This window comes from Crocodylus porosus, unplaced genomic scaffold (assembly GCF_001723895.1).
Source record: "Crocodylus porosus isolate Cpor-Errol unplaced genomic scaffold, CroPor_comp1, whole genome shotgun sequence".
NCBI classification, from domain to species: Eukaryota; Metazoa; Chordata; order Crocodylia; family Crocodylidae; genus Crocodylus; species Crocodylus porosus.
Genome location: NW_017728922.1, coordinates 2,096,880 through 2,112,564, shown reverse-complemented (window position 1 = coordinate 2,112,564; position 15,685 = coordinate 2,096,880). Strand labels below are relative to the sequence as shown.

Sequence of the window (15,685 nt, the reverse complement as noted above, 5' to 3'; positions counted from 1 at the left end):
ATTAAAAGGTGAATGTACTTCAGATTGGAAGACTTCAGTGTGTGAGTTGGTGTGGACTTGCTTAATGTCCAGTGGAAATAGTTTCATTTTTTTAGATGTCTTTCATGAAAGGAGGATTTTTCCAAATAAGTTATTTTCATTGCTTTGGCTATCATAATTCCTGTTGTATTGCTACCGCTGCCTAAATAAGGTTGCATAAGCATCCTTAATTCTTCCATTTCCTAGCTGTTCAATGTTTGAATTTATAGCCTTCATGGTTTTTTACTACTTGCACACAACACCACTGTATGTGCATGTTTTTCCATGCACTGTATGTGCATGTATTTATTCCATTTTTCTAATGTTAAAAGTTTTATGACTATATTTAGACCTCCAGTGCATTTTAGTAAATAAAAATAAATCAAAAAGCAGATGTATGCTGGGCTGAAAAAATGAGGAAAAAATCCGTGCACCCTGTTTAGAAGGTGAAAATATACTTTGTGACATGAATACAAGAGGCATTTTAGCAGCGATATTTTGGTTGCCCTGGGGGCAAGGCATTGAAGGGCCATCATGGATTAACTTGCAGTTGTCAAGTCTATGGATAACAAAGCATAGATTTTATTTTTTTTTTTTAATTTTCCCGCAAATTTTTGCTTTACTGGATAGATTGTTTCTAAATATTTTTTAAAATTGTGTATAAAAAGTCGTCATCTCTAAGTATATAAACTAGGTAAAAGCCATGGCCCCTTTAAAAGCTGTAGGAGTTTAATACCTTCCATGTAGTCAGAACTTCTCCTGTAAGTTTTAAATCCATGGCTTTTTGACAAGTGTGTATGGTTCATGTGCAGCAATGATGCTCAGGTACCAACATAGCAGCTCCAAAGAGTAATATTTGAACATTTATTTTGTCCAAATATATAGCACTTTTATGGCTGGTTATCATGATTGACAGGCCCAAAAATAAACTTATCGTTAAAAGAAAATATTCCAGTTGTTTAAGGAAACATTGGCTAATGCAAGAACCACCCTGAGACGTCCAAATCCATTGACCTACCACGGGGACCTGAGTTACCTGAGGAGACTAGATTCTCTGCTCACAGTGCACACAGGTGCCGCACTGAACTGACAGCACAGGTGTTCATCCATGACCTAAAACCATGGTAAAAATTGAACTGTACATCATCTAATTTTGGCATTATTCCTAGCCAACGCTTGTGCATGCTGCATCTTTAGGAAGCTCTAATGCAGGGTCTGGCAGCATACATCTGGCCAGTGGATCCATGGGATCTGGCCCACAGAGTTGGATGTCTTTGCTTGTGCCCATGCCAGAGGCGGGCAGATTCCACCCACACCTACACTACTGCTTTTTTTTCTGTCTGGTCTAATGCAGACCAGGTGTTTTCAGCAGTGTGTCAGCAGCAAGTGGCCAGATACTGCTGCTTCCTCGGACCCTCCTTCTTAGCTGCTGAGTGGGCAGTGAGGAGCTGTGCTAGAGCCAAGCTGTGCCCCTAGGCAGTGGGGGTGGTTGAAGGAAAGTGGAGAGAAGCAGCAGCAGCAGCATGGATGCAGTTTGCAGATATGTGGTCCCAGCGCTGGAAGCTGTAGCTAGGAAGCCATGGAGTTGGGAGATGTCAGTGGTATGGGCATACCTCACAGGTGTGGGGAAAAGCTTTCTGCTGCTAATGTGCTGCCAGAGCCACCCAGCCTGCATTGGACCACAGCAGAGTTGTGGCCTGTAGCTTATAAAAGGTAGCTGAGCCCCTGCACTAAAGAGGATTTTGGAATGTGTTTACAGATTTGTTCACACTGCTGTGGGCATGTCTACACATGCATTAATGTGCTTCAGTTTAATGTGCATTGAATTGAGTAACACCATTGTGAGGTACTAAAATGTGCATTAACTAAAGAGCATAGGGCTCTACTCCTGTAGAGGTGCTGCGAGGCTGCTCCCACATGCTATAATTACTGCGCTGCAGTCAGGATCAGCATCTCGTGTATCGGTGTCCCTGTGCTTCAAAATGGGGGTGGGGGTGCTTGAACTAAAGCTCGTTTAATGCCATTTTGAAGCACAGGGAGGCCGATTTTTTTTTTCACGAGGTGCTCCAGTGCTTTAATTAAAGCAGCTCTTGGAGCCGCTGTAACTATAGCATCTGTCTCCCTCTGCCTCCCCAGACCCCTGGAGCATGTGTAAAAGTGCCCACTGTTTTTAAGTGACAGTTAATGTGCATTAGCTTATTTTAATGTGCATTAACTAAATAGCATGTTTTTAGTGATGCTTTAATGCGCATTAAAATAAGCTAACACACATTAAAACTCCTGTGTAGACATGCCCTGTGTTAATTTGCATGCTGCCTTTAACCTGGCTATCATCCACCCACAGAGATCTGTACTTACAGTTACGTGGTTCTTTAAACTTGAGCTTTCTGGACCATCAGAGGGGTTTAAAGTTTGAGTGTTGCAGGGGTTGCAGCTCCAAGTTATCATAAGTCATTAGCTATTAAAGCAGTGGCACTGCCAGTTGCAGACCAAGTCATCAGCTATTTTGTATGGGTGCTTTCGCTCGAAGTAGGCCATCAGGTGGAGTAACTTCGAGTATGCTGACTCAAACTTAAGTATTGCAAAGAAGACTAATCCTAAGACTGTCCATGATAGCATGTTGTAACCTTTAGATCAGGGGTGCCCAAAGTTTTTATGCCGCAGCCTGGCAAACTGTGGCTCAGCAGTCACAGTCGACCAGCCGGAAGACGGGTAAGGATACCCCCCAGCCCTGGCTGGAGGGGTGGACCATACCCTAGGTTGCCACAGGCTCTGCAGAAGGAGCCACAACCTCTCTGGCTGGCTCTGGGGGGCCACGGTTTGCCGGTCCACGGCCAATTCTGGGTCCGACCGTGCTGCAGACTGGCAACCGGATTGAGAACCCCTGCTTTAGATGATTCAGTGTTTGTCTTCCTGTTTGTAGTGCACCAGTTCTGGAAGCACCTGTCTGGACAATCTGTAGCTTTTCACCTGAAAATAAAGAGCTGTTTGGAGCTGTATGTTCAGTTTTCTGGAAAGGGAAAGAGTCTCTCTCTAAAATATCACCTAGTCCTTTGTACAACTGTACTGAATGACAGGACCATTAAATGTAGTAGCTCTAATTGAAGTGGACAAGAATGCATTTGGAGTTAATATAGTGCTTTACCTTCACCTTCTTGCCAGGCTAATAATTTCCTTGTTAGGAAAAGGAAGATTTAAACAATTTTACTATTCTTTAGTGTGTATCAACCTGGATGTTTTTTGTTTCCTTGTGTTACTTTTTATAGGCTCCTACTCTTTTTATAAAAATGTTAATGGGGTATTTTTATGTTGCTGAAATGGTGGTTTGCTTTTTTTTTTTTTTTAATTACTAGCTTTGTTTTTGTAAAATATTCTGTTTCAGAAGTTGTGAGTACATGCAAGCTGAAACATCTTTTATTCTGTTAGTTGGCATTATGCTGTTGACTTGGCTGTTTTAGATGCACTCTCATTCTTTAACCATTTACAGACATAGTTTAGAGCTGGAGCACACACCAGCACACAACACAACCGATACCAGTGTAATAAGCTCTGGGATGTTTCTTGGTTCATACTTCTTTATACAGCATAAGGAGGGAAATAGTTAATTTAGTTAATAAGAGGATATGCTTGTCTATAAAAGTATGTTAAATACATGCAAATAATCAAAGCCAGAATATACTGAAAAGTGCAAAGAATAAAAGATATTTTAATGTGATTAACCTCCAAACTGAGACAGTATCACTAGAGATGCAGGCAGTAAACTAACAGTAACATTTAAACTCTTCAGCCACACCTACAGTAATTCTTAAAATGGGCTTTCAAGGTCCTTCTGACTCCTCTGGAGTGCTTGCAGCTTAAACACTTAGTGTAACAGTGCTTTGGGCAGAAAAAGAAATCTGCCTGAAGACGAGTGCAAATAGCAAGTCTCCTTTACTGGTCACTCATTCTGGGTTTAGGTTTAATGGTGAACAGTCCACTAGATTTCTGTAATCCTTAAAATAGTTGAAGATGGTAGAAGCAAGGAGAAAAGGAAAAGGTTTTTTTTGTTTGGGGGTTTTTTATTAAACTGTTTTTACCAAATGAGACATCTCCAGGCTATTCCTCTAATCGTAGTTAAAGCATCTAATCCATTTTCTAATCATCTGGTGTTTTGAGCTCTTGTTTTTGACAGCTCCTCTGTGCCTGTAGTCCTTTCTATATCATAACTTGAAAGCTGCAGTCTTACAGTTTCTGCGTCATTGCCATGGCTTTTAAATCCACTTTTTTTTTTAATCGAGTGCACAACAACAGCAGAGTTAGACTGTAATCAAGGTTTTGAAATCCATTTGACTGGAGATATACACACGCCTAGCAATGTGACCAAATTAGCATTAATGCCTTTATGGAAAGTGCATGATTTAAGACTCAGCCATTTGATTTCAGGCATTTTGCCCATAGTGCACTGTAACCACGTCCTATGGTTGTCCAGATGGAATGATTAAACAGAGGCGTGTTATGAATACTTGGCTGCCCCCAGAACTAATTAACCATCACACATTTGACTGGCCAATGCTTGGAATCCAAATTTTTCGTACCGATTATGGTCTCACTGGGTTTCATACAAATGTCAAATTAACTTGTTTAACTAGCTTCTCACAAGTGTTTCAGTTTTAAAAAGTGTATTTCACACTTGGATTTGTCTTAACTTTTCCAGAAATACATTTTAAGCCTGCTAGCTTTCAGAGAGCCTGTTTTCCCTTACTTCAGTGAGCACATATGCAAATTTGAAGTTTTATCAGCTTTTACATTAAAAACCATTACTGAAACAAGGTTCTTAACTTTAAGTGTCTGCAGTATGTGCGGGATATTTCTGTGTTCTCATGTAGACAGCAAAGGTTAGACAACTTGATTTGTGGGTTCAATAAACTGGTTGGATGACTATCATTCAGCTAGCATGCTCTTTATTTAAATGTGTGCTGCTTTTAGGTTAATGGAAAAGAACCAGATGATGAAAATCTCAATAAATCTGAAATAAGCCAAGTTTTTGAGATTGCACTTAAAAGGAACTTGCCTGTGAATTTTGAGGTATGTTTATTTTACAAGCTCTAGAGTTATATTTTTGTTAGACTATTGAGGATACTAAGATAAAATGATCTAAAGCAACTTACTTAGATGAGAACAACTGACTTTTAAAACTGCATGTTAGTTGTGAATATGCTTTTATCCAAATGAGTTTCAAACTGATCATCCCAGAGCTAAATGGTTTAAAAGGGGGCGGGGGGAAGACCACTTGTACCCCGGAATTGGCAGGCCATGCAAATCATAGCACACATGAGTAGCTCTATGTGCTATTGTACCAGGCTCTTTGAAATTTAACATAAGATCCTTTCAGTATTGAATGAGGCTTTACTTTAAATCACATGTACAGTTAGAAGAGTGAAAACAAAATTCACATGGGGAAAGAGCTTAAAGAGTCTCTGTCATTGCATAATTGAGCACTGATGCGAATTATATACAAGGTATAATTCAGAACCCCACAAGCAGGTTTCCCTTCGTGACTAGGAAGTGGGACTGTATAACATATATTAATCCTCAAGTGTCATCATGGGTTTCCAGTTACTCAAAATTGCCCTTCTGGTTTTCAGAACAAACTCTTTGGTCTCATTCACTTACATTCCTCTCCTTTATGTTGTCTTGGTTGACAGCTGCTTCCTGCCCCCTTCTGACCATCTTAGTTATCTTTTAATTTACTATGTACCAGAGGAACATCCTTGTTGCACTGAAGTATTAGTTTATTCTGTTGCTATTTTTGCTGACATGGGTTACTTCACTAAATTGACTTCTAATCTGTTTCATGAACACTTAAATTGTTACATTTTCAGTATTCTTAGAAGTTTGGCACAGACTTGATTTTTTGTTTTTTTTTTTTTTAAAGAAAGCTATTTGGAAAGTGCCAGTTGCCAGTGATCTTAATTTGTACTAACATTTGTTGTCAAGCTTTGTTCTATGAGTTAATATTTGGGCATTTTGTGGCTTTAATATGTGATTGCAAATAGACAACAAGCCTATTTTAGAGCTAGTAGTTTGAAGGCGGTGCTGCCTCCAGTGTCTGTACTTCTGAACTCAGACTCTAGGTCCCAAAGATTTGCTTTGTCTGTACTAATCAAATCACTGCAATATGAATTATTGGGTGGAGCTGTACACCCAAAAACAAAGTTAATACTCCCTTCTGAAAGAGTAAAACAGTAAATGAAACATGCTAAAGACCATTAATTCATAAAATGTAAATTCTACTTCCTGCTTGCTGTGGATGCATTTTTTCTAGGTAGAATTATTTAACAAATTTTGCATGGGTGGGATGATATTATTCTTAGTGGTCATGTTTATTAAATAGCCTCTTCCTGGATCATTTCAGGAATGCTATCTCATACAAATTCCCCATTGCCCCTAGTTCTTGTGAATGAAGTTTGCTATAAACATTGTGCCCTACCATTTTTAATAAGTGTTTATCACGCTTTCACTCAGTTTTTCCCTCTGAAACAGGTGACCAAGGAAAGTGGTCCTCCCCACATGAAGAGCTTTGTAACCAAGGTGTCGGTTGGGGAATTTATGGGCGAAGGTGAAGGAAAAAGCAAGAAGATCTCTAAGAAAAATGCCGCAATAGCAGTCCTAGAAGAACTGAAAAAACTGCCCCCCCTTCCTACGGTTGAGAAAATGAAGCCACGAATCAAAAAGAAAACAAAATCAATAGTGAAAGTAAGAAATACCTCCCTTTTGGACCCAAATTTCATTGCTGAAAAATGTCATAATGTGTGGAACATTCCCAAAATTGTGATAAACCCTTTTCACATGCTGAAAGTTAACCAGCGGTCTGGTACTACAACTGATACATTAGTTATTCACCATCCTCAGTTAATAGAGCTCACTACTGTAGTAGCAAGGTAGCAGTTTATATTGACTTCCAGATGAATGAGAAAATATTTGAACATATGCTGTATAAACTACTAGACTAGTTTTGAAGCTTAAGGAAAACCAATTTATGGATTTCTTGCAGTTATGCCACCTCCATCCAGATCTTTAGCAGTAGTCTCCAAATGTTCAAAATAAGCTGAACTTTTGCTATTGGTAGCTTATCTAAGAACATGATCAACTATGTTTTACGACTATTGCTTGGCTATTGGTATTGCTCTTACACCATAAACCAGGTTTTGGTGTTTTAGGGAACCTAATGCCTACAGTTGAATGAATGAACTAATTGGTACGCTACATTTGGAATTGCTGTACAATATTTGCAAATGTCAGCTTATTTTTTCAACATTGTTTCCACCTTAGCTGCAAACAAGCCCAGAATATGGCCAAGGAATGAATCCTATTAGCAGACTTGCTCAGATACAGCAAGCCAAAAAAGAAAAGGAGCCAGAGTATATGCTCATCACAGAACGTGGTCTTCCAAGGCGCAGGGAATTTGTTATGCAGGTTTGTATATTGATTTCCAATCTTTATATGTCTGTCTTTTAATGATTTTTAGTTAGGGTTACCAGACTTTGACAAAGATATATATGTACTTAGTAGTACTGCATGTCCAAATGCATTGAGCTCATTAAGAAGAAGAATCTCCATCTGATTCCCTTGGAGCAGGATAAGGGCTCAAGAAGGCAAATCCTTCTTCCTAAGTACTGTTAAAGAGCTAGTTGAGATGCTGGAAGGCAAATTTTTAAATACATCATGCTTGCATACATTTTTCTTAAACACAGAAAAATACTGCCAAATGATAAAAAGTGCTGTGTTTTTGTAATGTGTGGACATTGAAATGTAGAGGTTTATATCTGTTCCACTGGCTTCTTTGTTTTCTAAAAAGCACTGTGTTCCAAAATATCTTCCTGAATTGCAATATCAGGTAATATGGTAGCATTTCTTTGGCGCTGGTTGTAGCAACCTAGTGATAGCTAGTGCTAAGATATCCTCCACCCCTCTTTCTTGTGCTGAACAAGGCCGAAAGCTGCCACTGTGCAAAATAGTTTAAAATCTTACTGTCCTTTTATTGTCATGAAATTTGCATAGTTATAAACAATTGTATTACCTTGGTGCCTTATTTGAATATAGATTTCCTGGGCTGATGCATTTAAACTAATGCCCTGGAGAGATCAAGTACTAAGCTGATTATTCCATGTGTGTTTGTTTCTTGTCCTGTGGAGCCTATGATTGGTTACAAATTTGTTCAGGACAATAAATCAATTCAGCCAAGTCTCTGATTGCTCTGGCCGTATGGAGACAAAACAGTCATTTAATGAAAACATTGTTTTTATTTTCATGAGACTTTATTTGCTTTTTCTTTGTCCATATTTCTTTCAGGTGAAAGTTGGTGTGCACGCAGCTGAAGGAATGGGTACAAACAAGAAAGTAGCTAAACGCAATGCAGCTGAAAACATGCTGGAGCTTTTAGGTTTCAAAGTCCCTCAACCTCAACCCCCTAAACCAGCATTAAAAACGGAAGAGAAGGTAACACATCTCTAATTGACTTTCCTCACCTGGTGTTTCAACAAAAACAATGAAATGAGTAAATACAAAGTGGGTAAAAATCAGCATAATACAGTGGTGCTCTTTCTTTTTTGGCTGGTGGGCTGAATACAGCCGGTGCACCTAATGTAGCATCTGGGGACAGGTGTGGCCCCAGCTGGCCATGCAGAGGGAGTAGCCCAGCTGGTTCCCATTGCGCAGGAGCAGGGGACTTGGCCTGGCCCAGATCCAGCCCTGTAGGGGAGGGGATGTCCCAATCCTGCAAGAACAGTGGGGTATATCCTGCCCCCAAGTTGGCCAGGCACAAGGAAGGGGGCATGGGAGAAGGGGAGGGGGAGAAAAGGGGGTGTGAGTTGGCCCTGAACTGGCTGCCCTGTATGGAGGGAAGGGGGCGTACCTGGCCCCAATCTGGTCATGTTGGGGGGGAGGGTTCTGGCCTGGTTCCTACCTGGTCCATGGGACTTAATTTTGGTGTTCCCCTGCTGCCAAATTTCCTGACCCATGGGGAGCCCTGTGGGATGTATTCCAAGTCTGTGTGGGCCAAATTTGGCCCACGGGGTAGAGGTTGAGCACCCCTGGTATTATAAGTCTACACTTCTCACTGTAGCCTGCTGGACAAGAGGCACTAGTTAATATGGCCACAAGAAATTTAAGGGATGCCAATGAGTGCTGACTATAGCATCCCAGGCTCCCTGAAAAAGGCTAGGCATAGCTCTTAGAGGCAGGGCCCACTTGGAACATTAAGGTACCTGGGCCAGTACTATATCTACTCCTGACTTCTGCAAGCAAACTGGCACCAGAGGGCCACGTGATGTGCTCCGTTTCTACCGAGAATGGCTCGGAGCTTGTGCAAGTAAAACCATTGTTTTTAGGACCTACATGTTGCAAGGCTTTTATGTTGCCAGCCTTATGTCACACCCTGTGATAACATTAATTTTATGTCACTTCTTATATTAGGCTAGATCTTTAAAATACTTTTTCTTAACTGAAGCTTGAGTTCTTCCCCCAGTTCACTTAGCAGACTTCAGCTTGGTGTTCAGAATTAAAAGGGTTTTATCTAATTTTCTCCTTTAATGCACCAGTTTTGCATATGTCAGTGTATCTCTATGAGAAGTAATCAGTATGTTAATTTAACTGGCCATTGCTCCTTAATATAGGTCTAACAGATGACCTTTGTCATTTACATTTCTTTAGAGGGAGTGCTAATCTTCCCTAGTTACTGTAGAGGTTCAAAATTTGGCTTAATTCGAAACCATGAACCAGTGGACAGTTTGTTTTATTTTTTTAAATTTGTTTTGCCTAACTTGTAACATCCTCTCTCCAGTAGGACTTCCTTTTGAAAGGGTGTATTAATCTCAGGCAAATCTTATGATTATACATACAACTTTTAAGTACCCACACTAAGCATAATTCTATCCCTGGTATAGCTTTACTTTTTACTCACTCAACAGTGCTAGCTAGAAGTATCCAGTTTTGAACTTAAGGGTTTCTTTATTGCTTTTTTTATGGTTGTTTTATAGTTGTAAACTAAATGTAATTTAGGCAGCTGTTTTGTATACATCACTTAGGTTCTTGCATAGTTATCTAAAAATTAAGATTTGTGTAAACCAGTGTTTCCCAAACTTTTGGTTTCAGCGGCACACTTACCAGGCCTCTCCCATACTGTGGCACATGAGGTGAATGCGGGGAGGGGGGCATGCATCTGAACACAGTGCGTGGACACAAATCACTGTCTGGAGCCACGGCCCCCGTCTGTCTGTCCGTCCACGGTGGCGACAGGTGGGGGGGCGTGGCTCCAGCCCAAAATTCCCCAGCACAACTGGATGTGCCTCGTGGCACAACTGGATGGGAAACACTGGTGTAAACCCCTCTGAATTATTTTTTTCTAAAGTTTTCTGACTTTTTTTCACCTAGTTGAATAGTCTAGACCTTGAAAGCTTTGAGGAAAAGTTATTGATGTTTGGGGGGGTTTTTTTTAGACGCCAGTAAAGAAACCAGGTGATGGAAGAAAAGTAACCTTCTTTGAACCAGGCTGTGAAGAAACTTCAACTAGTAAGTGACTTTACTGAAATGAATTTGGTCCTTTGTGCCTCAAGCTATTTAATAGTTGCATAGCTCCACTATGGTTATAGCCTTCCAGGTAAGCTTCTCTTAAATGACTCTCATACCATAAAGTTGTCCTGGTCAAGTGGTCTCCTATGTGACTGGGCTAGAGTCTGCCTTGAGCTGCTTCATCTTCCACGTATGTAATTCACAGGCATGTTCTTGACTAGGTGTTCAGAGTTGTTTTCACCCTCCCGCCCAGTGTCCTTCCTTGCTTGTGGCTTCAGTTTCTGGTGTTCTTGGTTTAAGGCCTGTAATGATTTAATTCCACTTTAATTTATTTTTTCTAAACTGATGCTGACCCCTGCCTTTCATCTTCTAATAAGCCTTCCTTTTGTGTGTGTTTTTTCTCTGGGAGCAGACTCTCTGCAAAAAGCCACTATTACCCTCCTGAAGTAACTGCTACTTTGGTGTCAACAAATTGGAATCAGTTGACAATGACTAGACACGTGGTAAAGGATAACTTCTGCTTGTATCACATTTTTACCTACTGTACCACTTTCCCTCCCCCAGTAGTTCTCTTGTACCTAGTGTTTTTCATCATGGTCATTGATCCTCATGGTCGAGGATGATCACTCCCATGGGTCAAGTAAAGGGTTGTAGATGAGTTTGTTGATGGCTAAGAAGGCCAATCGTAGAGCCACAGACTCTCTGGTAGACACCACAGAAGGTGGTTAAAAGGAGGGTTGGACCATGGATTTCTTGGTCTTGTTTCCTCCCATTTCAGTTGTTTTTCTGCCTCCAGGGCCAGATGGTTTTCCTCAAAGTAAAAAGTGAGGGAAACCATCCTTGTCTTTTTCTCACCAGGTGTCCTCATTGTAGCCCTGTCCTAAGCTAGTGTTTCCCAGTTTGTACTGTCAATGCTGTGAGGCTTAATGTTCACCTTTTGAAGGTGTCCTTGAGGCATTTCCTTTGGCCCCATGGCTGAGTTGGGATTAGAGCAGTTGTTTTGGTAAATGTACATCAGATGTGTGCGCACAATGCCCTGTCTGCTGCAGCTGATGTTGAATAATCAGTGCTTCCATGCTTGTGGCATTGGTGAGGACACTGGCATCTGTGTGGCAATTCTCCCACTTTATGCCAAGGATCTTCTAGAGGTAGCACTGGTGAAGGCATTCCAGGCTTTTCAGGTGGTCCCTGTAGGTCACCCAAGCTTCACAGCCGTAGAGAAGAGTTGGGCTTGCTACAGCCTTGCATAATAGTTTCTTGTTTGAGTCCTGATATCATGATCATTGAACACACAATGTTACAGTCTTCCAAAAGCAGATCTCGCATGTTAGATCTTATACTGGATCTCCTTGTTGATGTTGGCCTTCTTGGAGAGAGGGGTGCTGAGGTATGCAAAGAGTTCAACATTCTCCAGCTTCTGTCCATTAGAGGACTTTGCTGGGAGCACTAATTGGAGCAGGCTAGTGAATCTCCTGTGTTTTTTTTTGTTTTGTTTTGTTTTTCCAATGTTAAGGGTCAGCCTCAGGCACTGGTATACTTGAGAGAAGTAATTAAGGCCCATTTGTAGGTTGTCCTCAGTATGTTCAAAGACAGCTCAATCTTTGGCATACTGAAGTTCCACCATCAGGGCTGATGTAACTTGGGTCTTGGCACGGAGGTGGGAAAGATTGAAAAGGTTCCCATCCATCCTTTACTCAATGCTGATGCCATGTGGCAGGCAGTCACAGATGAGCATCTTGATGACTAAGAAAAATGGAAGACAGAATTGGTGTGATCATGCAGCCCTCCTTGATGCCAGTTTGAATGGCAAAGAGCTCCATAGTGGAGCCACTGCATAGGATGGAGTCGGTCATCTGGTATTTCCCTGGGCAGCCAAACTTTGATTAGATCTTCCTAAGAGCCTCACAGTTAATAGAGTCCAAGGCTTTGGTCAAATCAATAAAGGCCATATGCAGTTCCTGATGTTGTTTGTGGCACTTTTCCTTGATCTGTCGAGCCACAGAAATAATGTCCATTGTGCCTCTTGACAGTCTGACGGCATATTAAAACTCAGGAAGATTTTCTTTGGCAAGAGGGAGCAGTTGGTTCTGCGGAATTCGAGCGAGGAGAGGAGGGCGGTACCTCAGTAGTTTCCATAGTCAGATTGATTTTCCTTTTTAAAAATGATGACAGTATTGGCATTCCTTAGGTCGGTGAGAATTTCCACAGTGTTCCAGATATTAGGAAAGTGTGTGGAGCTTGTTGGTCATGGTTTCCCCACCAACTTTGAAGACCTTAGCTGGTATGCCATCAGGGCTGGATGCTTTGTTTGTTCTTCATATGTCTTATCACTTTGTGGACTTCTTTAGGGGTTGGTGGACTGGTAAGTGTTTCCCTTACTGGATGCTGCAGGATAGATTTGACAGTTTCATCTCATCAGTCACTGTTGGTTCTCAGTTTAGGAGCTTTTGGTAGTGCTGCTTCCAGCATTTTTTTGATAGACTCCTCTTTGAGAAGCGTACTGCTATCTTCAGATCTAAGTGGGCTGGCCCAAAAATTTGATATACATGCAGCCTTGACTGTACTGAAGAAGCTCCGCATGGGATGACTGTCAACTAATTGTTGAATTTCTTTCATTCTCTTCCTACCACTTGTTTCTGGTTTCTCCAGTCTTCTTCTGGGCTTCAGACTTAAGCCACTGAAAAGTTCCTGGCTTCTGACTGGATGTAGGATGGTTTTGCCAGTCAAAGAAAGCCTTTCTCTTCTAATCAAGAAGAGCTTTGATCTCAGCATTGTTTTCATCAAACCAATCTTGATGGCGTCAGATGAAAAAGCCAATTGATTCTGTACAAGCCTCATAGATGGTCTCTTTTAGACCTTACCAATCTTCTGCAATGCAAGTGTTATCATTTTCAATCTGAAGATTGGGGAATTTCTTACTGAGCTGTGTTTGGAGGGCTTTGCAGTATCTAGGGGTTTGAAGGCATTTGATGTTGTCTGGTCTTCAGACTGATTTGGCTTGCTTTTGATGTTACAACACAACTCTGGACATGACTTGTCACTAAATGATGATCAGTCCAGTCATTGGCTCCTCTTATGTGTGATACGGACATCTTTTAGATCACTTGCTTCTAGGATGACATAGTCAAGGAGATGCCACTGTTTCGAGTGTGTATGTTGCCATGTTGTTTTTATACCCATCGCATTGTCTGAAGATGGTGTTAATAATCACAGAGTCATGCTCTGCACATTTATTTAATAAAAAAATGCCATTGGAATTATCCTTGCCTACTCCTTCCTTCCCAGGGGTGCCCCTCCACATGTTCAAGCCCCGGCCAACTCTTGCATTGAAGTCTCCACAAGGAGGATGATCTTGTCAACTTTTGGCTTGATAGAATTTCATAAAACTGTTCTTTGCATTCTTCCTAGGCATTGAGTGTGTGAGGCATATGCACTGATGATAGTAGCAAATGAATTGTTTGTCAGTTGAAGGTGGAGAATCATGAGACTCTTGCTAATGCCAATGAGGGATGTAGTCATTCATCTGACTATCTGGTTCTTAATGGCAAAACCAATGTCACATATTCACCTGTCACTTACAAGTTTACCTTTCAAGAAGAATGTATAGCTACCCCCTCCTTCTTCAGCTGGCCTTCACCTGCATGTCTGGTCTTGTTGAGAGCAGAGAGATTGCAAGAATTCTCAAGTGACTACAGCTGTTCTGCATTCAGGTCTGTCACTGTTTAGGTCATCTAGTAGGGTTTGCACATTCCAAGGTGCAGCAGACATTTTTATTTTTTGACCACACTTAGAGTGATTCCCCTGGAAGTGGCTATCCAGTCATGTAAGGTAAAGTGGGCCAGTCTGTTTTCTAGCTCCCTTCCCATGTGGGGTGAGCAGAGGGGATCCTAAAAAGGACTGCTCTGTCACAATCTCTGTGAAGTGACCATCATGTGATCACCACCTGCACATGGATTCATGACTTGGGGAACTCCTGGTGATCACTACTTCTGTCTCTGCCATCACTTGTCCATTGCCACAGGACTTTGTAGAATTTATAGGTATTGGTTATTGTAGTAAATGTTGGACCAGTGAGAAGCCTGCATGTGATCTGTTTTATGTGAGGAGTTTGTCGCGCATCAGCATCCGCACCGATCTTGGCAGATGAGAAGCCTGTGTCAGTGACAAGGAGATCCAAGATGGCTGGGTTTACTCTTCAACTGTAGCCTTCATCCACCTTTACAGCCATTGAGAAGTATGCTTGCTCCACTGTTGAGGTCTGTGTCATGTTGGACTGCTCTTCATCTGACACCTCACTGCCATGGGTGACCCTACCGGGAGTAGAAGACTCCTGACAGTGTTGCTCTTGGGGTCATCAGTACATGCAAGCTTCCCCACTCTGTGAAAATTGCAGTCCATGGAGATGGTCTTTTCATAACCTCCATTTGTGAACTTATGACCAAGGCCTGTCACCTTACTATTAGGCCTGTGTGAAAAGGGAAGTATTCAGTTCAGATTCAGAAGGACAGTGATTTGATTTGGATCACTGTCCCAAATCAATTCAGCTGAATCTGCTTTGGAAGATTCAGCACTGATTTGGAGACATTTGGTGATTTAGATCGGCCATGGAGAGGTAGACACAGCTGGGCGGCTGCAGGTTCTCCTGTGGCTCCTCCGACTGTGCCCCACTTTCTTTGGGGGAGGGGAGCTGTAGGAGAAGCCCCCATGGCTGCCCTGCCCAGCCCCAGCCTAGTCCCAACACCTTTAATAACAATAATAATAATAATAATAAAAAAAGCCCTGCACTCACTAGCTGCAGCAGTGGTGACCGGGGCCTCCAGGGGAGGGTGTGTGTGTGTGTCGGGGTGGGGGTGCAATGCAGGCGCTTTTTTTTCTGGGCGGCAGCAGAGCATAGCCCCTGCTCCCAGTGCTGCTGTGCCTGCATCAGTGCTGGGAGTGGGGCTCTGCCCTGCTGCCAAGTGCCAGCCAGCGCAGGGGGATGGTGGTGTGGCAGTGCTGGGAGCAGGGGCTATGCCTTGCTGCTGCTTGCCCCTTCTGGCTGGAATGAGCTGCACCTGCATCCTTTGACCACCCCCACCCTGGCTGGCAAGCGGCAGCAGAGCAGAACTCCCACTCCCAG

General features: G+C 42.1%; 1 protein-coding gene across 6 annotated transcripts in view; it reads left to right on the top strand.

Moving 5' to 3' along the window:
• The window catches only part of STAU1 (staufen double-stranded RNA binding protein 1), a 43,048-nt gene that overhangs the window by 21,382 nt on the left and 5,981 nt on the right, over positions 1-15,685 (top strand). For 2 of the 6 annotated variants that reach the window (XM_019539562.1, XM_019539561.1), the window contains exons 7-11: positions 4,984-5,082; positions 6,523-6,753; positions 7,330-7,473; positions 8,350-8,496; positions 10,494-10,566. In XM_019539562.1, coding sequence (XP_019395107.1) covers positions 4,984-5,082; positions 6,523-6,753; positions 7,330-7,473; positions 8,350-8,496; positions 10,494-10,566 — 694 coding nt within the window. The remainder of the gene's footprint in view (positions 1-4,983; positions 5,083-6,522; positions 6,754-7,329; positions 7,474-8,349; positions 8,497-10,493; positions 10,567-15,685) is intronic. The other 4 variants (XM_019539563.1, XM_019539566.1, XM_019539565.1 and 1 more) reach the window with 4 other exon arrangements.